The sequence below is a fragment of the Larimichthys crocea genome, chromosome VIII, assembly GCF_000972845.2.
Source record: "Larimichthys crocea isolate SSNF chromosome VIII, L_crocea_2.0, whole genome shotgun sequence".
Classification (NCBI taxonomy): Eukaryota; Metazoa; Chordata; class Actinopteri; family Sciaenidae; genus Larimichthys; species Larimichthys crocea.
This window is the reverse complement of record NC_040018.1, coordinates 19182798-19202985: the sequence shown is the minus strand read 5'-3', so window position 1 is coordinate 19202985 and position 20188 is coordinate 19182798. Positions and strand designations below refer to the sequence as shown.

The following is a 20188-nucleotide window of genomic DNA, read 5'->3' as shown; positions in this document are numbered from 1 at the left end:
CAAGTGTTTAAAATAAACTTTGAATGATGGCTACAGTGTCATCATAAGGAAGATTTGCCCTAATTTACATTTACTTAGCAACATTTTGTTTACACTAAGTCGTTTTAAATAAAAAGTAGGAAGGAGTTCAGGAAGGACAGAAAGAGAGACTAACATGCAGACAGACACCTGCCTGCAGAGAACAGATTCAGTGGAATGAATAGCATCTAATTTGATGTTTTGAACCTCGACTACCTCGCAGTGTGTGTAGATATATAATATATAGATAGTATGGTTTTTTTTTTTTGTTTTGTTTTTTTTTTTTTTTTTCAAAGGAGTAAAAAGTACTTCACAGGTCCTTACTGGCCTGCTGGAGTTTTCACTAGTCTTTGGCCTGGTTCCCAGAATGCCATGTTTTGTTGCTCCTGACACTCCCATCTCTGCTCGCTATGGGCCAGCAGACTGTAATGAATGCAAGGCTTTTTGTGTCTTCACCTCCTTTCACTCATTTAAATCTCCCAATCTGAAAAGTAATTCCCAGTGTCTCCTTCCTTATGTAGAGTCATTCTTTCCAGTTGAACCAGTCTGATTAGTTGAAGCTGAAATCCTAGACACAATGATATTCCCCCACAACAACAGCAAAGGACGTTTCTTCATGACGTCACATAGGCATGCTTATACATGTCGTCAGTCGGTGGGACCATAATGACTTTCTCAGCAGGTGTAATTGGTAAAACAAAAGCTGTACAATTTAGCAAGCCACCACTATACCCAGAAAATAACTCTGCTTTAGTGTCAGTGTGGTAGCAGTGTTTGTAGGCCAGTGGCAAAAACAGTGTGTTGTGCCAACCAGCACTTCTCAGTGAACTTTAGGGATAGCCAAGATTCATGGCTAAGTTATCCCTTTGGCAGGTCCCATCCTGTGGTGTGCTTTTATCTTGAGGAAGTATGGGTTACATTTAGTGGGATTATAGTAATCTTATTACAAAAATGTTATTGCTGAAGGCAAAGGTGATCAATGTAATATGACCCCCGTATGTCACAGTATGTTAAATGCTGTATGGGTGCCTGCATTATTTTCACCTTTGTAGCTAATTTTAATTTCCTAAAAAACCCAAAAAACAATCAGAACAAAAAGGACATAAAGTGTTCATTCATTGAAAATGTAGAGTGCACTCATAAGGAGAGGAAATTAGGACGTTATGAACATACAACACTGTTGTTCTTGTCCCATATATGTGCTGCTCCTTCCTCATTCTGTGAAAAAGGGTCTAGCAAGTCCCAGGATCAGCTATGTTTTCTTGTGTAATCTCCAACTCCTATCCTTTTTGTCACACCCTTTAGTCTTGTAATTTTCCGCTGCAGTTGAAATAATCCTGTCACACTAATATTCAATGGCTCCAAAGGGACGACAAGCAGTGCCATTATGACTGTGAGCACATTACAACATTCAAATGACACTACAGGAACGGTAACAGTATGAAATGTCAGTTCTAACAAATGTTTGATCTTTCTTCCCCCAAAACTAATAATTTAAACTGTCCTACCTATATGTCACCAATTACATCCAGTCTACTTTGGACTAAAGGACCTGAGCCATCATTATTGAATGTTAAGATGTGTGCCGGTCTTAAATAGTTTTCAGTCCTATTTAAGTGCTTCCCTGGATTGATACTTTAAAAGAAAAGACATACAATGGGCACGTGAAATAAATGTTTTATTATCAGTATGACCCTTCAAATAAATGGTGTCAAAACTCCATTATTAATACACAGCTCTGCTGCCATCTATTGGTTGTGTCACATGGTGAGAGCAAATTTTGTGTGGTCATGGTAACAGACAAACATAATGTGCTAACATCATGTGCTGTGCTGAGAGTATGTTATACCGTTCTGACTGACACATGCACTTAAAAAAATATCAGTAAATAAGCTGACATGAACTCTCTGACTTAGAAGTGTGGGTTTGAGTTTTTTTCACGACTGTGGCAAACATGAAGACATTATTCCGCTTTTTGCTGCTCAATAAAGGAAACATGCAGTTTTTCATTTTGCAATCTTTTCAGTAGATACGTAGGAAGAAAGAAGAAGTAGAAAGCATGACTGTTGTCTGTAGTGGAATACCAGGACAATGGTTAGCTAATTTGTCACGAACACAATCAGACTGTGTCAAAGATGTTACTGTTTCCAAACAGACAGAAACAGCAACACTGACAAGTTCTTAAAGTGTTATTGGTTCTCAGCCAAAGCTGTGAGAAACATTTCTTTGTGGTAAAAGTATAAAATGAAGTGTCAGACAGCCACAAACACTGAGTGGAAACCGACTGGCTTTTGTTTAATCATGTTCCCACACTTACAGACAGTAAAAAAAAAAGAGAAGAAAAAATCTTAAGGAGGATCAATAACATAATCTATACAATTTCCTTTTTTGAATCAAGAAAGTAAAAAAAAATGTGTTTTTCCAGAATATGTAATACATATGGGATTATTTATTTTACTGTTTATGAATACCATATGACATAAATCTAAGTTCATAATATCTACACAACATATCTATAAATATATGTTTTACATTTAAAAACGGCAAAAAAAATCGGCATTTACAGAGTTTGACAAGTATTGCCTTGTTTTGCCTCATCAAAAAATACATACAATATACACAGAAATATCTACACATGGACACACAGAAATCATACATTTTCTAAATCAGGATGGATTATTTTCACACATTTTCATTAATATGTCGATTTGGTCTTTTGACTCAGACAGACAGTGAGAACTGCTGGTCTGATTGGTCTGTCGCTTGGACACAAAAGACAATTCCCTATTGCCCTCACCTGGGGAGGTACTGGAGATGTGACGAAAGAGCTTCTGGATGCCTGTGTCACGCAGGGAGCTCCTGAAGGAGCGAGCTGCAAACATGTAGAGAATGGGGTTAACAGTGCTGCTGATGAAGATCATGGCTCCAGCAATAAAGACTGTAGTGCTCCTGACACTCTCCAGATTTTCTGCTTCGTCGTGGTAGGAGCCTTTAATGGCCAGGACGATGAGTGAGAGGATGTTGCCTATGTGATGGGGAGTCCAACATATGGCAAACACAATCACTACACAGGCAATCAGGACTGTGGACTTGCGCTTGGACTTGAAGGTCATCTGAGTAATCCGGCTGCACAGGCAACCATAGCAGACCACGAGGATGGAGAAAGGTAATACATAGCCCACAAGTGTCTCTAGCAGCACACACACCAGCTCCTGGCTTTCAGAAGTGTAGGACCGGTACAGACAATGGTACTCACCAGACTCTTCCCCTAAAACCTGAGTTAGGATGACAGGTATGCTGATCAAGAATGCTACAGTCCACAAAAGTAGCAGAACTTTATTCAAAGCCTTTTTCCTCTTCCAGCCAGCTGAGGCAAAGGGATAGCGCACGGCCACAAAGCGTTCCACACTCATGAGGGTGATGAGGAAAACGCTGCTGTACATACAGGCATTGATGATGTACACTATGGTTTTGCAAGAAGCCTCTCCAAACACCCAGGATTTGGCCAGAGAGTAGATCCATAGAGGCAGAGTGACGAGGACCAGCAGGTCAGCAACAGCCAAGTGCAGGATGAGCATCACAGTGTGGGAACGTTGCTTGACATGTCTCAGGATAGTCCAGATCACCAGCAGGTTCCCTGGAACTCCTACCAGGAAGGACAGACCCAAAATCACACAAGCTATTGCTGTCCCACCGTCAAACTCCTCTGGGGCCATTTCCTCTGAAGAAGACAGCTCAGTCGAATGGTTCATGGTGCAAGTGTATGTGCTGACAGTGGTGTCTGTATTAAACAAAAGCCAAAATGCTGTACAAGCAAGTCTTCACTTCCTTTTAAGAATAGACTGCACAGGAAAGGGGTTTCCTCACAGGGTTATTTAAGACACAGTGAGGTGATTCATAGATGTGTCATACAAACCCATTTCCAAATTTGCAAGACATTGAAACCACACATTAATTGAAAGTAGCACAAAGACAACTTATCAAATGTTGAAAGCTTAGAAATTCAATAATATGCATATTCTGAAATTAATTAATTAATTAATTAATGTTTATCATATCATGACATTCTGTTTTATTTTCATTTCACAGAGCATAAATAAACTTGTGAAACTTCCTTCATACACAGAAAAATTCAAATAGACGGAAAAAACATTTGTATAATTCTTTCAGTAAAACAAAAATTTTATGTGTCGTATTTTTAAAACTTTTTTAAAATAATGTTGCAATTACATTTTTAAAATATATACATAAAGCAATAAAATATATCAAAATAGAGAACATATACATATATACATTGCAATCATGTGCTTGCTATATAGGCCTTCATAATAGAGTCCCTTAATTATCGGCAGACAGTTTCAGGGATTCAGACAGACTCTTCAGCTCTACCTGCGTATTTGCTGCCCCCTGGCCAGTCTGCTGCTGTACTACATGTTCCCTGAGTTTGTTGGTCTGAGTTACCATTTCCTTAAACAGCCTGACCAGTCGAGACTCCTCAAGACTCCCCTGTAAATTACTCGCAAAGAGCACATATAACACTGGATTCACTGAGCTGCTAATGAAAACAAGGGCACCAGAGGCAAAAACAATACTCCTCGGCACACATTCATGTTCTGGGCCTGATTCTAGGATGCAAACCAGATCGATAATGCTGATGATATGGAAAGGTAACCAGCACAGTGTGAAGGCGATTACCACGGCGTGAATGAGAACCATGGATTTCTGTTTGGATTTGAAACTAATTTTTCTGAGCTGGGCAGCAACTAGATAGTAACAGATGATAAGGATGATAAAAGGAACTACAAAGCCCCCCAGTGTCTGCAGACATAACAAGATAATCGCTTGAGTCACAGAGCTGATTTCCCTGGTAAAACACTGCTCAGTTCCTTCTCTTTCATCCAAAGGCTGGGTCAGTAAAGCAGGCACTCCCAGAAGCAAAGCAAGGACCCACAGAAATGCAAGACATTTGTTCATAACACTTTTGGTCTTCCAGCGCATCATCACAAATGGATGACAGATGGCCACAAAGCGCTCCACACCCATAAGGGTGATGAAGAAGATGCTGCTGAACATGCACACTTTGATAATGTACACCAAGACCTCGCAGAAGACCTCTCCAAATACCCAAGTGTGTACCAGGGAGTAGATCCATAGAGGCAAGGTGATGAGGACCAGCAGGTCAGCAGCAGCCAAGTGCAGGATGAGCATCACAGTGTGGGAACGTTGCTTAACGTTTCTCAGGATAGTCCAGATCACCAGCAGGTTCCCCGGAGCTCCTACCAAGAAGGACAGACCCAAGATCACAGAAGCTATTGCTGTCCCACCGTCAAACTCCTCTGGGGCCATTTCCTCTGAAAGAGACAGCTCAGTTGAATGGTCCATGGTGCAAGTGTATGTGCTGACAGTGGTGTCTGCCTGAAATGAAAAACAAAGTACGAGCAACTCTTCACTTCCCCTTATAGATACATTAGAACAGGAACAAGATTTCTCTACTTGCATAAAATCACATTTCTCATGTGATTTTTTGCAAGTATCATAGGCCAGGATGTACATGAGCTTGAGAAACTGATCAGTGAACAGAAACAGATAGTTCTGTTTCTGTTTCTGTGAGCATGGTTTAGTCATATGATTACCATGTAAGTTAAATTTAAAATTAGTGTATATGAACAAGAAACAAAACAGTTGATCAGTTTGAGTCTTTGTACTGTATTCAGTTGAACAAAAAAAAAATCAGATCACTGTATTCTCTTCTCATTTATGTTTTACACAGCATAATAACTTATATTGGAATTTTGGGTAGTAGTTCCTTTATCCAAATCAATGACTAAACCTCAACTTTCCTACTTCTGAAGGAATCTGCTCTCACTTTTTGTAGCTTTGACATCTAGGATCAGAAACTAATACTTTTGTTTGCTTCTTACATTTGCTTGACCTACAAACGTTTGGACTGAAAAGGATGAGACTGCAGCTAATCAGCAACAGTCGCTAAAGATAATTGCAGTAATAAGTGATGATATTTCTTCTTTAAAGATTATCACCATCAACAGACGCTGTCCATCCTGTCAACACCTGTGCTTGAGAAATCACAGAAATCATTAAGAGACTACAACAATGGACTGATCACACTACTTACTGCAGTAGTCCAGCTGAGCTGAAAGAAATGAAGTAATTATTTTCTCCTTGTCTCAAAAAAGATTTCTAGTTTCAATGTGATTCGTTCATTTTAAGATGGCAGATGCAAAAACTAAACTTACTGTCCCGTATTCTCCCCCAACAAACAAATGCATTTGCATCTGTTCCAGCACGCCCATACACCTTAACTTTGAACTCTCTGTCAACTCCACTGATTGCATGGATGCCAACCACTGGAATAGTTAATTATTACCATCACTTGCTCAATCACCTTCTTATAGATTAAAGGTTGAAATAATGCTTTCAGTTGTAATGTAATCTGTATCATGCTATAACAACCTATTGTTTCATTATGTCAGTGCTGCTACATCCAGCTCCATGTCTTGTGCTTTACATCGGATTGTGATTTGCCTTTGTGATACAGAAGTTTGAAAACTTCCCATTTCTTGATTGACAGATAAATCAACATCTAACTGTGCTAAGGGATTTGAAACTTACAATCATGTTCAATGATTGGCCACATCCCAATAAGTAGTATCACAGCAGATGTGATACCTGATGACACTTTTTGTGTGAGAAATGTGAGAAAATTAAAATTTTCAGCATCTAATAGAAAAAAAGTGCTACATGCCTGCTAAGAAAGCGATAGAACACCAACATGTGAGACAGACATGATATGTGAGTACATAAAAAGGAGTTTTGTCTGTGATATGTCCTGTGATAATAACTATGTGCTTTATTTACATTTCACTTCTAATTTCTTCAGATAGAAAGAAGTATAAATGCAGATTTAGCGAGCGAGTTTTTGCAGTTATAAATACTACAAGGTAAATGAACAGACTGCGAGCAGGTTTTTATGAATGAAGATCAGGCACACTATGGCAGGAGCTTTGTCTCTTCTGCCATAGCATCTCTTAAGTAAACTCCTCAATGACTGCCATGTGTTGGGAGCTATACATACCTATGGGATAAAATGTGCTGTATTGGATGTTTATAGTGTTAGATTATGTCGTGTGATAATAATTATCTTTCTATCTATTTTGCAGTTTCTATCCACAGGATAAAACTATAAGGAAATTCAAATGTGTGTAAAAATGTGGTGTGCACTCCATGGACATAATATCTTTAAAATATATTGAATCTGTTAAAAAACAGAAAACACCGACAGATCAGAGGGAAAGCACCAGGGGCGCCGTATAGGGGGAAAATTAAGACAATTCCAGGGCCCAACTGACAGGGGCCCCAAAAAATAGGTAAACACAACATAAAACATTAAACCATCATCATTGAGTTTATATTTAAAATATTATTAGGAAATTAATTACCTCTTTGTTTTACGTGTTTTGGGCAGTCAAAGTTTATTAAAAATGGCCTTTAGCACATTTTATGGTGGCTTTTAATCTTGCATCAAATAGTGAACTGCACGGCATACTGTATGCAGACTTGCATGCATGTACAAATCACCAGCAGTAAATATTGTACTAGTACTAGTATGAACTACAGACACAAAACAGTTGCAAGCCTTTTAATTAGAGTTATGTAAAGCTTTTGATGGGATAGTTAGGTCCTAGGGAGGGGGGACTACAGCTGCGCAGAGGGGGGCCCAATTTGATTTTTTTTTTCACGGGGCCCAAAATTCCTGGTGCGCCCCTGATCACCAGTCAGGCTGTGAAATGTGTGTTTCAACCTGTTCACTCCCTCTGGCACAGCACACACACATTTATTAGTCTAATAAACTCAAAGGTCCAGTGTGTATTTGGATACTGGCCACTATTTATTATTAGGCATTTGTTTCAAGAAGAAAGATTAAATTACTATGTATTTTAGTTAAAACATAAAGCTAAACTCTGTTTATTGAGTCTTTTGTATTAACATATTTTAACAAAAACTAGATTTACAGAACTGAACCATTCTTGATTTAGGCACAAAAATACAGGAAAGCTCAGTTTTGATTAAATAACTAAGAGTTATGAAAGATGACCCATGATTAGGAAATATATCATGGATATAAGAGTGTTAAATAACTGTACTGAAACCTGAAACTGAACACAAAACTGCATCAAATAGTGAACTGCACTGCAACTGTATGCAGACTTGCATGCATGTACAAATCACCAGCAGTAAATATGTGTACTAGTACTAGTATTGAACTACAGGACACAAACAGTTGCAAGCCTTTTAATTAGAGTTATGTAAAGCTTTTGATGGATAGTTAGGTCCTAGGGAGGGGGACTACAGCGCGCAGAGGGGGCCCAATTGATTTTTGTCATGGGGCCCAAAATTCCTGTGCGCCCCTGATCACCAGTCAGGCTGTGAAATGTGTGTCAACCTGTTCATCTCCCTCTGGCACATGCACACACACATTTATTAGTCTAATAACTCAAAGGTCCAGTGTGTATTTGGATACTGGCCACTATTATTATTAGGCGTTTGTTTCAAGAAGAAAGATTAAAATGACTATGTATTTAGTTAAAAAGCTGGAGAAGCTCTGTTTATTGAGTCTTTTGTATTAACATATTTTACAAAACTAGATTTACAGAAATTATCCATAACTGAACCATTCTTGATTTAGGCACAAAAATACAGGAAAGTCAGTTTTGATTAAATAACTAAGAGTTATGAAAGATGACCCATGATTAGGAAAAGAGTTGTTAAATAACTGTACTGGAAAAACCTGAAACTGAACACAAAACTGCATCAAATAGTGAACTGCACTGCATACTGTATGCGACTTGCAGCAAGTACAAATCACCAGCAGTAAATATGTGCTAGTATTGAACTACAAGACCAAAACAGTTGCAAGCCTTTTAATTAGAGTTATGTAAAGCTTTTGATGGGATAGTTAGGTCTAGAGATGTGGTGACTACAGCTGCGCAGAGGGGGCCCAATTTGATTTTTTATATAAGAGAGGTGGCAATAAGTGACTAATTAGAATAGGACACGCACTTCACTTCACATAGCAACGTCAGATTACCTGCACATGTCCTCGTTAGTCGCAGGATCTAACTATGACCAGACGGTGCAGCATCGCGGCACACAGGCTGTGCTCTGTGGCCGTAGAGGAAGCAGCAGCCCTCCCTCAGCCCTCGCTGCCTCGGTGAAACAAACATGACGATGTTGTCAACTACGACGTTCACGGTGCGGCTGCACTAGAGTACCTCACTGGACACAACGCGGGACGGCGTATTTCTTGTTTGGCTAAAGTTGTGGCGGACTGTAAGTGACGATTTGATACGAGCTTTGACTGTCTGCTGCGAGCTAACCGCGGCTAGCTGGATACGTAGCTAATATTAGCTGGTGTAGGTAACCAGGTAAACATGTCAGGGGCGGGAACTCTGCTTTTCTTTCAGCCAGAGGCTGTGGTATCAACACTGATCATGTTGGTCTCACTTTGTTGGACTGATTTCATATCACACTTGAGCTATTACACCTGGATGAACTGCAACATCCGGTCATCTAGTCTTTTTTTTGTAGCTTTGGGTGTTTGGAAATCATCACAAAAATGTTAGTCACATTACACGAATTCAATCACACGGCAGCACTTTGTCATATGTATGTAACAAAGCTAATGAGTCAAACAAACTCTCTCTGTCTGCCCTCACAGGTGTTTTGGATCTTCTTTTTTTTATTATTATTATTATTATTATATTTATACACACTGCAATGCCTCTGCTGTTTTTGGAGAGGTTGCCTTGGCCCAGCCTACAGACGTACACAGCACTGAGTGTGGCTTTGCTCGCTGGCAGCATCTTCAGCGCCTACACTACTGTGACCGACCCAGGCTTTGGCGCCCTGGAAGCCGATGAAACACCAGCTCCGTCTGAAGTGGATATCGACCAGCTAAACAATGATATTAGTAACGCAGAGTTGGCGACCACCGTCCTGTGGTATCTTGTCACGGACAGTCTCTTTGTCTGGGTGAGTGTCATCCCGTTTCAGGGCTTTGGCATCGCTCGATGAGATCCTTGTGATGAAAACTAATTGTCAGCGTGCTCTCTCTTTGCTTTCCCCAGGTCTTAGTCAACACATTCTGCTGCTCCTTGATGTTGATCGCTAAAATGATTCAGTATGTGGTGTTTGGCCCACTTAGAGTCAGCGAGAAGCAGGTGAGTCTGTGATGAATACACACACATACTTTTTTTTTAAAAGTCGTCTATGCGGCTCCATTTGTGTGTTAAATAACCATAATCTAGTCTTATTTGATCCGTGTTTGTTCCACAGCACCTGAAGGACAAGTTTTGGAACTTCATCTTCTATAAGTTCATCTTCATCTTTGGCGTATTGAACGTACAGACAGTAGAGGAGGTTGTCATGTGGTGTTTGTGGTTCTCTGCCCTGGTCTTTATCCACCTCATGGTGCAGCTCTGCAAAGACAGATTTGAATATGTAAGTATTATAAATGACACCGTTTTTTTATCTTACTCCTTCTAGTGCCCCAAAACATGATTTACCTGGTAATCAACGGTAGGACAATAAACCACATTGATTGACGTTATGAATGCGTTATTCTTCCAAATATACTCTCTAACTATTTTTCAAATAATTCTAGCGGAGAATAGCTACAACAATAAAATCTTTTGTACAATATGCTCAACCAACCAATCAGCCTACACTACAGAACAAGGTCACAGGGGTCATATCGCGACTAGTTAATACAAACATATCAGAAATCAGCCAACACCTGATATTTTTGGATGGGACACACACTAAGTATAATTTTATTGTGAGCTTAGTGTGTATACACCTAACTTGCAGCTTATTCACAAAAGTGTACATTTGCAACAAGTTTTGTGTTTCTTTGCTGTTCTGTCAAAGAAACCTGAACCCTATCCAGCCTTCATAACACACCACACTGAAAACACGATAGGACTAACCTACATTCTTCATGACTGTCTTGTCATAAGGACTGAGAGTAAATGTGAAGTAGCTTTAAGCCTGGCTTTGATGACACCTGATTAATGCACTGTTGAAGTGGTCTTTCTAAAAGGTGAGTAAGTGTCCCCCCTATGTCTCAGAGTAACTGTACTCCTTTCAGCTCTGGCTCTATTAATAGCTCCTTGTACTGGCTTGTCAGGCTACTGATACAGTTTCAGTCACTACACTGGTGTGTCCCTGTATCAGATTGTGCCCTGCGTGTCGGGGTAAACAAAATATCAGATTTAATCACCTGCTTAAAAGCAAAGAAATTTAAAGTTGGCTTTAAGTTGTTATATAGCCTGTAATGTAATGCTGATTGGCTTAGTGTGTCGAAATATCATTTCCTCCTGCTGTACCGTAAACATGAACCAGTTTGTGCAGGTAGATGTCCCGTGCTTGTGTGTTTGTATGTGTAACTGTCTGCTAGTTTTTGTTTGTCACTCATCAGAGTTGCATTTATGTTTGTTCTTTTAGGTTGCAGTCTGTCAGCTGTGTTAGCCCAGGTGTCTTCCTTCCTGTCTCCCTGTTTCTGTGGGTTGTAGTTTTGAGGTGAAGCTCACACATGTGGTCAAACTGCTAAAGATTACGTGTACGGTGTGGAAACCTTGTCGTATAAACGTTTTACTGAATTGATGAAACCTATATTGTTTCCACTACATTGTACTGCTCAGCTTGACTCACTTGGACTTGTTGCTTTTTAAAATAAAAGTACCTGGTACTACTTCTCCTTGGTCGAGGTTCCAAGTGAGCTAAGCTGATACTAAAAGGTGGAGTAGAAACGCCGCAGACTAGTGATGGATCAGAGAGAATTGTCACGTATGCTGCACGGAGCGTGTCGATCTTTGTGCACTGATGTAGGATTTCCCAAACCCTTCAATTTTTTTTTTCAGCAGTCTTCTGCCTCCCTGCATCCAACCTTTGAACCTCTGAAACAATGTTTATCTCCATGCTTTGACAAACAGCCACATACAGAGAACCAAAATCATCCCTTCGATGTCCTTCATTCTTCCTGTGTTTGCGTCACGTTGAAGATAATTTCCTGACAGTTTCACACAGCGTCACTATGACAGATCATCTAAATATCACGCCTACAGTTAGGACGCAATTAAAAGTAACCTGGTATGAAAGGTGAATTGAATTGTGTAGCGCTGTACACTATGCAGTGAAAACAAGGGTTTAATGTTTGTAATGAGGCCCTAAATTGTATTTGATTCACTGTAGACTGTGTTAGCTGGCAGTTTATAGTTTAATGCAATGTTTCGCCAGGTTTGGGGGTCGCGTATAAGGAGCTCATTGATTTTTAAATGGATTGTTACAGTTTCCAGTCAGCTGCTCCAGCAGAATTGCCTCTGAGTGAAGTACTGAGGCAGTATACAGGAAAAACCCCTCATGATCTCTGGTGGTTGAATTATTAGTTTTGTTTTGAGAATATTCTCCTTTTTTTAACTGTTTGTGTTTTTTTTATATTTCGCTTAGCTGTTTACCATGAACATAATTTGTACAATGAGTTTTTTGGCATGTTTTTTTTAGAAGGGCATACATGAGCAACACTTTCCAACCTGATGCACACTCTCTGAGAAGACAAGGGAAAACTCCTGAGAAACCTTTTTAGCATATAAAGGAAGGGGCAACTTTGAGGGAGGCACAGTCCACTTAAAATCCACATTTTCTTCCCTCCAGCTATCGTTCTCGCCCTCCACTCCCATGAACAGCCACGTGCGAGTGCTTTGTCTGCTGGTCTCTCTGCTGCTGGACTGCTGTGGCCTGGCTGTAGTGTGTGGTCTGCTGGGAGCTTCCCATGGCTTACACACCCTCTCCTTTATGGCAGCAGAGGTGAGAACGTGTTGATTGCGGATGATTGTGGAATCACTGGACATTTTGGTTGAGCCCATTTATTTCAAAATAATTTACCGTTTCCTTGGACATGCTTATTCTGAAATAAGGGCAGATAAACAGCGATGTGTTTCATATTCTGCTTATTCTGTTTCTTTTATTGAAAACAAAGATTCTTGGCATATTCGCTAAGCTAGAAACTAAAAAAACTCCCTGGTTTTTTCGGCTGGTTAAATGATTAAACTGTAAAATAAAAGTGTGAAAACACAAACAACACTACAATAGGTGCTATAGAAAATGCCCCCTCGCCTAAGAAGAACTTCTTCCATGAAGAAGTGAAATCATTTTCACACAGTGATCACATTGTGCTTCGTCACTGAAGTGTTTTGTGAAGCTTAACCACACTTTTAGCAGTTGTCCTCATCTGGCATTTTGTAAACACTGAAAACCTGTTTTTTAAGACATTAGAGCAGCTGTAATTATTTCCATTAATAATGGTCGCATTTCATTGAAGTGTTCCAGTTTCAGGGCCTCAGTAATGTGCATGCTGGCTCATGTACATGGCTTAAAGGGAACTGGATTTTTTTCCTGCAGTATGTCAGAATGTCTTCAGTAGAAAAAGGTTCATTAATAAAGCTGTTAAATCACGTCAAATAAACACAAATGATCATTGTACAATATTATTTTATATTGGCACAATGTTCTGTATTAAATTAACAGTTGTGATGTCATATTTGGGATTGTTTTTTATAAGGGAAGTACCTTGACCTATATACGTTTGTCTTCAGTGTCTGCTGGTTACTGTACGCACTGGGCATGTCATCATGCGGTAAGTCCCTTTTTAAAGCTTCCTCACACACACACACACACACACACACGCATGCAGCAGTACGGTTGAAATAGCGTGTGCAGATTTAGTATCAGGGGCTAATGTTCGCGACACCATTTGTTTTCCTCTGGTTCCATTACACCCTTGTGAAAGGCGTCTTTGTCCCAGAGAAGGAGGTTAGGATTATACAAGCGCCAGAAACAACTCTCAACAGCAGAGGCACTCAAGATACAGTCTTTAGTGTAACATTAAAACTTGTACTCTTTTGTCAGGTACAGTGCTCAGCTTGGTATATAGCACAATAACGTTTGCAGTGATTAACTGCCCTGTACTTAAACAATAAAGAATACATAGATTTTATGTTATCTAGGTTTATATTTAACTTTTGTTCCTACAGATAGTTGATTAAGAGCAGCATTGCATTCTCTCTTCTTATTAATCCTGATAGATTTCATACTTTTTTCAATGTGTACTGATGGCAGTAACCTGTTATTGTACCATAATACTTTCATGCATTCATTTAGTCAGAATTGCTAATCACCAGCCAAGATAAAGGCTGCATCATCCATACTGTCTGAATATCACTTGTGCTTCAAGGCCCTTAAAGAGTTGCTCATGTCCCCTCAGATACTCCATTCATCTGTGGGATCTGAACCATCCAGGAACCTGGGAAAGCAAGGGAACATATGTCTATTACACAGACTTCATCATGGAGCTGGCTATGCTGTTTTTGGACCTCATGCACCATATCCACATGCTGGTAAGAGACGGGGGGGAAGATTCTGAGAATTCAGTCTGTCCCTGTCTCTTATTCTGCTCTTCTAACCTTTTAACTTTTCTCTCTGTATGTCTCTCATTAGCTCTTTGGTAACATCTGGCTGTCCATGGCAAGCTTAGTTATTTTCATGCAGCTGCGGTATCTCTTCCATGAGGTCCAGCGCCGCGTTCGCCGACACAAGAACTACCTCCGTGTCATCAACAACATGGAGGCCAGGTGATAATATATAGCGATTGAATTGCTTATCCCCGTTTCCCCTCGTGGTTTTGCTGTTAGTTTAAATAGTTTCTAATGAACGCTTTGGTTCACCACCGGTTTCATCATTATTTGTCTGTACTTTGACCTTTATTTGTACAGATTTGCTGTTGCTACTGCAGAGGAGCTGGCAGCCAATGATGACGATTGTGCCATCTGCTGGGACACCATGTTGACAGCACGCAAACTACCCTGTGGACATCTCTTCCACAAGTACAGTATTTTTTCTTTTTTTCTTTTTTCAGCAGTTGCTTGTATGCGTAATATAGTCCATGCAGGGAGAGGGAGACTGTGGGAAAAGCAGGCAACAAGATCCCAGCCTTGAATGCATCATGTTTATTTCGCTAGTGCCCAGAATCTTTCAGAAGTTGGAGTTCATATGAATTATGATTTTCTTCGTGTTGTTATGTATCTGCTGTCCCTGAATGTAAGATGATCCCGATGTTTAGTTACAGAAAACTTGAATGAATTGAATGTTTTAATATGGAGAAATGCCATAATAACATTTGGTGTGTGTGTGTGTTTCCAGTTCTTGTCTGCGCTCATGGCTGGAGCAGGACACCTCGTGTCCAACATGTCGGACATCCTTGAACATCAATGGGGACGGAGGCCAGGCAAGAAGCCAGCCGCAGGGCGGGGGTTTGGAAGACAACATCGGCCCAGTAGGAGCTGCAGCAGATGCTAGACCACATATCAACCAGCACAATCACTTCTTCCACTTTGATGGTTCGTCCGCCAGACAGAAACTTAATTATGAATGCGGCCAAGGAGTCGCCTTACATCAGATAAGCCATGTGAATTATAAAATCCTTACACTCTCTTGCAGGATCTCGCATTGCCAGCTGGCTGCCCAGTTTCTCAGTGGAAGTAATGCACACCACTAACATCTTGGGCATCGCTCAAGCAAACAACTCCCAGCTCATGGCAATGGTGAGTTCATGTTCACAGTCTACAGTCTGAAACCTTTGTTGGTTTTATGAGATATGATACACAGATAATCAGCAATTTGATGCCAGGTGTAGACAGTTTTTGATAGTTCATTTGCATAAGTAAACTTAGTAGCTTAGATTGCTTTGTTCACATGGTCTCTGCCTTCCTGGTAAATACTTGTTTACTTAGTAATGACCTCTTTATTTAAACATCAGAGTTAGCAGAAATGTACAAAAGATGAACAAAAAGATTTTGTAGTACTTTGAATGTTTTATACTTGGAAATCACCAGTGCTATGTTTAAAAACCAACAAACAGCTCTAGTTTTAACTTCCATTGGATATGTTCTGCTTTTCTCTAAACCATTCCTCTCTTCACTTTTGATGTACCCTCTGTTCATCAGGCCCATCAGATCCAGGAGATGTTCCCTCAGGTGCCCTCCTATCTGGTGATGCAGGACCTGCAGTTGACCCGCTCTGTGGAGGTCACCACTGACAACATCCTGGAGGGTCGCATCCAGGTGCCTTTCCCAACACAGGTCAGTCAGCTGTGGGTTAAATATTAATACCATTTTTTAAAATTATTAATACCTCTGAGCCTTATTTTGGTAGCACAACACTTTAACAACTCTGTCAGTGCTTCCTAGCTCTTCATGTTGACCACAGTCTGATGTTTTTTTTCTTGAAAAGGCAGAATGCAATAATCTGTCACAATATTTTGAATATTTTGTCGGTGTTCCTTCCTCAGGCCATAGAGCGTGGCCCCTCGCAGGTGAGCTCTGCACAAGATGAGCAGGAAGGGTCCAGCGGAGCAGCTGAGCAGGGCATCAGTGAGTCAGACAACATGGAGGCGAGAGGAGGTCGCTTTTCTAAGTCGGCTGAGGAGAGACAGAAGATGTTAAAGCAGAGGAAAGAAGAGATGCTTCAGCAGGCTCGCAGGTTTGTACACAACTGGTTGGAGTTTTCTATTATTCAAAAGAAGTAACATTCAAGATAAAACCGTATCTTTTTTTTTTTTTAATTAACGTTTGGGGTAAGGAGTGTATCAACACTGCATTGTGTATCGTTGCTCAGCTGTACAAGGACCAGTTATACAGAACTAACACATGCTCGCGTGGTATTCCTGGTTGCCTTCTTTTCCCCATTATCTCTACATATTTTCTGTTCTCATGAGCACATGTTGTTCTTTACTTCCCTGTAGGAGATATTTGAACAAGAGTCCAGAAGACCAGGAGGAGGATTTGCCTGGACTGGAAGAGGACATTGCTCCAGAATTAAACTTGACTGTGCTGAGACGTAGAACCATGGCAGCAGCTGCAGAGAGACGCATGCAAAATCAACAAGACCCTGCACCCTGATACATAGATCGACTTCAGAGTCTGCCACGTCGTCATCACACAAGGCACCGACAGAGCTATTTCAATCCCCCCTTTCACATTTGGTGTACAGTCCGTGGTCATTGCCTATCCGAAACAATAATTAAAAATCATCGCAAACATGGCCTTTGGACTGTTTTGGGCTGCGTAAATAAGGTGGGACTACTGTGAATAGCTTCTGCCTCACTGATTCCAGAGTATTTGGAGCATATTATAAAATGATGGATGCAAGTCAAGAAATGCAAGGTTGCATTGCCCTTTATTCACGTGCCACACACTGCAACCACCAGCTTAAGTGGGGAGTCAGTATCTGCTGTGATTTGGACTGACTTTCAAAAAATGAGCATGCTTTGCATTCAGAAGAGTCTTTTAAGAGCGGGGCGCTTGAAGTTGTCATTGCTAGATACAGCTGTTTGGGTCCTTGTTTGTTTTTCCTTTTATCAGACTTTTTTTTTCTTCTTTTGTGTTTTAATGGCAGAAAGCTACATGTTCTGGATGAAGAAACTCATCTGATGTATTTGTGTGTTTATTCTTTTACGAGTTTCAACTGTGAATTATGTGTAGGCAAAATAACACATTCTTATTTCTTACCTTTAGAGTAAGAGAATGTCACTTTAGTATTGGTCAGCCTTTCTGTCAAATATGAATGTTTCTATCAGATTAATGCTGCAAACAAAGTGTTTTTGACCCACACGGGTTCTGTATTTAGTGTCTAACATCACCCCATCGCAAACCGTTTGCATTTTGTTATTTAACAAGGGGGTGGGGAGGGGGGTTCGGGCCTGTAAATCTTTGTTTTCTAACACTGTGCCCTTGAGATACAACAAAAGGGGGTGTATTACATTTTGTACAAGTACAATGGGTGTCATGCTCTTTCTTAAATTCAAATCATGAGCAGTTCTCTGATGGTGACATCCATAATTTTGGATTTTTTTTTAAGAGTATGTAGATGTTAAAGACTTGACAACAAATCCAGTTGCCCTAGACTTGTCAGTATTGTCTAACGTCACTCGACTCTAGATACTCTTTTCACCTCGGAGAGTCTTTTATTAAGACGTTTTTTATGGGTGTTTTATTTGTGCGGCCTTTGTCCACTCACATTGAGGAGTGCTAGTTAAAAAAAAAAAAACATACCAGCCAGGAGCATAATCATCCTCTGCTCAAATATCTTATTTCAATAATGTATGGCAATGTACAACATATACCGGGCACTTGTTTATTGTCAAATTTCACTAAATCTGTAGCTGGTTGAGTCATATCAATGGACACAAAGATGGAGACTGTGTATTATACGTGTTTGATTTCTTGTGATTATGGTGTAAGGGCAGTTTGGGGGTGAGATATGCATGAATCTAGGCAATTGCTTTTGTTTCCTTCCACTTTATCCCAAAGAGCAGCCCACAAACTTCCACTAAAAGCTGAAGTGTGATCTTTATTGTGTGTTTATTTTATTGCTCATACTCTGTTTGGGTGTGTTGTAAGAGGATTTAGATTTCCATTTAGTCAAAATGTAAAAGAAAAATTCAACAGTTTTGTGTTCAGTTTCAGGTTTTTCCAGCACAGTTATTTAACAACTCTTAATATCCATGATATATTTTCCTAATCATGGTCCATCTTTCATAACTCTTAGTTATTTAATCCAAACTAAATTGTTTTTTTTGTTTACTTTTTTTAACTGAGCTTTCCTGTATTTTTGTGCCTAAATCAAGAATGGTTCAGTTATGGATAATTTCTGTAAATCTAGTTTTTGTAAAATATGTTAATACAAAAGACTCAATAAACAGAGCTTCTCCAGCTTTTTAACTAAATACATAGTAATTTTAATCTTTCTTCTTGAAACAAATGCCTAATAATAAATAGTGGCCAGTATCCAAATACACACTGGACCTTTGAGTTTATTAGACTAATAAATGTGTGTGTGCATGTGCCAGAGGGAGATGAACAGGTTGAAACACACATTTCACAGCCTGACTGGTGATCAGGGGCGCACCAGGAATTTTGGGCCCCATGACAAAAAATCAAATTGGGCCCCCCTCTGCGCAGCTTAAGTCACCACATCTTTAGGACCTAACTATCCCATCAAAAGCTTTACATAACTCTAATTAAAGGCTTGCAACTGTTTTGCGTCCTGTAGTTCAATACTAGTACTAGCACAATATTTACTGCTGGTGATTTGTACATGCATGCAAGTCTGCATACAGTATGCAGTGCAGTTCACTATTTGATGCGAGATTAAAAGCCACCATAAAAATGTGCTAAAGGCCATTTTTAATAAACTTTTACTGCCCAAAACACGTAAAAACAAAGAGATAATTAATTTCATTATTATATTTGAAATATATAAACTCAATGATGATGGTTTAATAATTTCATATTGGTGTTTACCTATTTATTGGGGCCCCTGTCAGTTGTGGGCCCTTGGAATTGTCCTAACTTTTCCCCCCTATACGGCGCCCCTGGTGCTTTCCCTCTGATCTGTCGGTGTTTTCTGTTTTTTAACAGATTGTTTGACACTTTCCAAAGGCACTCAATTGACCCATTCTAATCACAAAACCTGGCTATTGCCGAATGCACCTGACCGAATACTAGATTTTTTTTTGTTTGTTTGATTTGTTCAATATATTTTAAAGCCATTATGTCCATGGAGTGCACACACATTTTTACACACATTTGAATTTCCTTATAGTTTTAATCCTGTGGATAGAAACTGCAAAATAGATAGAAAGATAATTTATTATCCACGACATAATCTAACACTATAAACATCCAATACAGCACATTTTATCCCATAGGTATGTATAGCTCCCAACACATGGCAGTCATTGAGGAGGCAGAAGAGACAAAGCTCCTGCCATAGTGTGCCTGATCTTCATTCATAAAAACCTGCTCGCAGTCTGTTCATTTACCTTGTAGTATTTATAACTACAACTAAATCTATTATATTTGAAATATATATACTCAATAATGATGGTTTAATAATTGTATATTGGTCTTCTATTTTTTGGGGCCCCTGTCAGTCGCCAGCCAGCCCCTGGTTACATGCACCTACCTCATGTACACAACACAACCCGGTTGTAGAAACCATATTTATTGGTTATTGGTGATAACCAAACATGTCACAT

The 20188-nt window shown here is 39.8% G+C and overlaps 2 protein-coding genes across 2 annotated transcripts; one reads left to right on the top strand and one right to left on the bottom strand.

Moving 5' to 3' along the window:
* Window positions 1–1679: 1679 nt before the first annotated feature.
* On the bottom strand, window positions 1680–5426 carry si:dkey-148a17.6 (uncharacterized). Its single transcript, XM_027281356.1, has 3 exons — window positions 4360–5426; window positions 4106–4128; window positions 1680–3837 (listed from the first exon to the last, which is right to left on the bottom strand). Exons 1-3 carry the CDS (start codon window positions 5398–5400, stop codon window positions 2685–2687), a joined length of 2217 nt encoding a protein of 738 aa, XP_027137157.1. The 5' UTR covers window positions 5401–5426; the 3' UTR covers window positions 1680–2684.
* A 3843-nt stretch (window positions 5427–9269) lies between these two features.
* LOC104919024 (E3 ubiquitin-protein ligase AMFR) lies at window positions 9270–18501 on the top strand. Its single transcript, XM_027281551.1, has 14 exons — window positions 9270–9368; window positions 9756–10068; window positions 10164–10256; window positions 10372–10536; window positions 12748–12900; window positions 13689–13729; window positions 14357–14489; window positions 14590–14723; window positions 14865–14975; window positions 15292–15488; window positions 15589–15692; window positions 16095–16229; window positions 16439–16629; window positions 16892–18501. Exons 2-14 carry the CDS (start codon window positions 9814–9816, stop codon window positions 17046–17048), a joined length of 1869 nt encoding a protein of 622 aa, XP_027137352.1. The 5' UTR covers window positions 9270–9368; window positions 9756–9813; the 3' UTR covers window positions 17049–18501.
* Window positions 18502–20188: the final 1687 nt, after the last annotated feature.

Coding starts and splice junctions, on each gene's coding strand:
- si:dkey-148a17.6 (XM_027281356.1), bottom strand. CDS start 5,400: ATGGACCATTCAACTGAGCTGTCTCTTTCAGAGGAAATGGCCCCAGAG. Junction 4,129..4,359: donor TGAAACTGTCTGCCGATAAT/TAAGGGACTCTA, acceptor GTATGAAGGAAG/TTTCACAAGTTTATTTATGC. Junction 3,838..4,105: donor CACAAGTTTATTTATGCTCT/GTGAAATGAAAA, acceptor AAGGAAGTGAAG/ACTTGCTTGTACAGCATTTT.
- LOC104919024 (XM_027281551.1), top strand. CDS start 9,814: ATGCCTCTGCTGTTTTTGGAGAGGTTGCCTTGGCCCAGCCTACAGACG. Junction 10,257..10,371: donor TTAGAGTCAGCGAGAAGCAG/GTGAGTCTGTGA, acceptor TTTGTTCCACAG/CACCTGAAGGACAAGTTTTG. Junction 14,724..14,864: donor ATCAACAACATGGAGGCCAG/GTGATAATATAT, acceptor TTATTTGTACAG/ATTTGCTGTTGCTACTGCAG.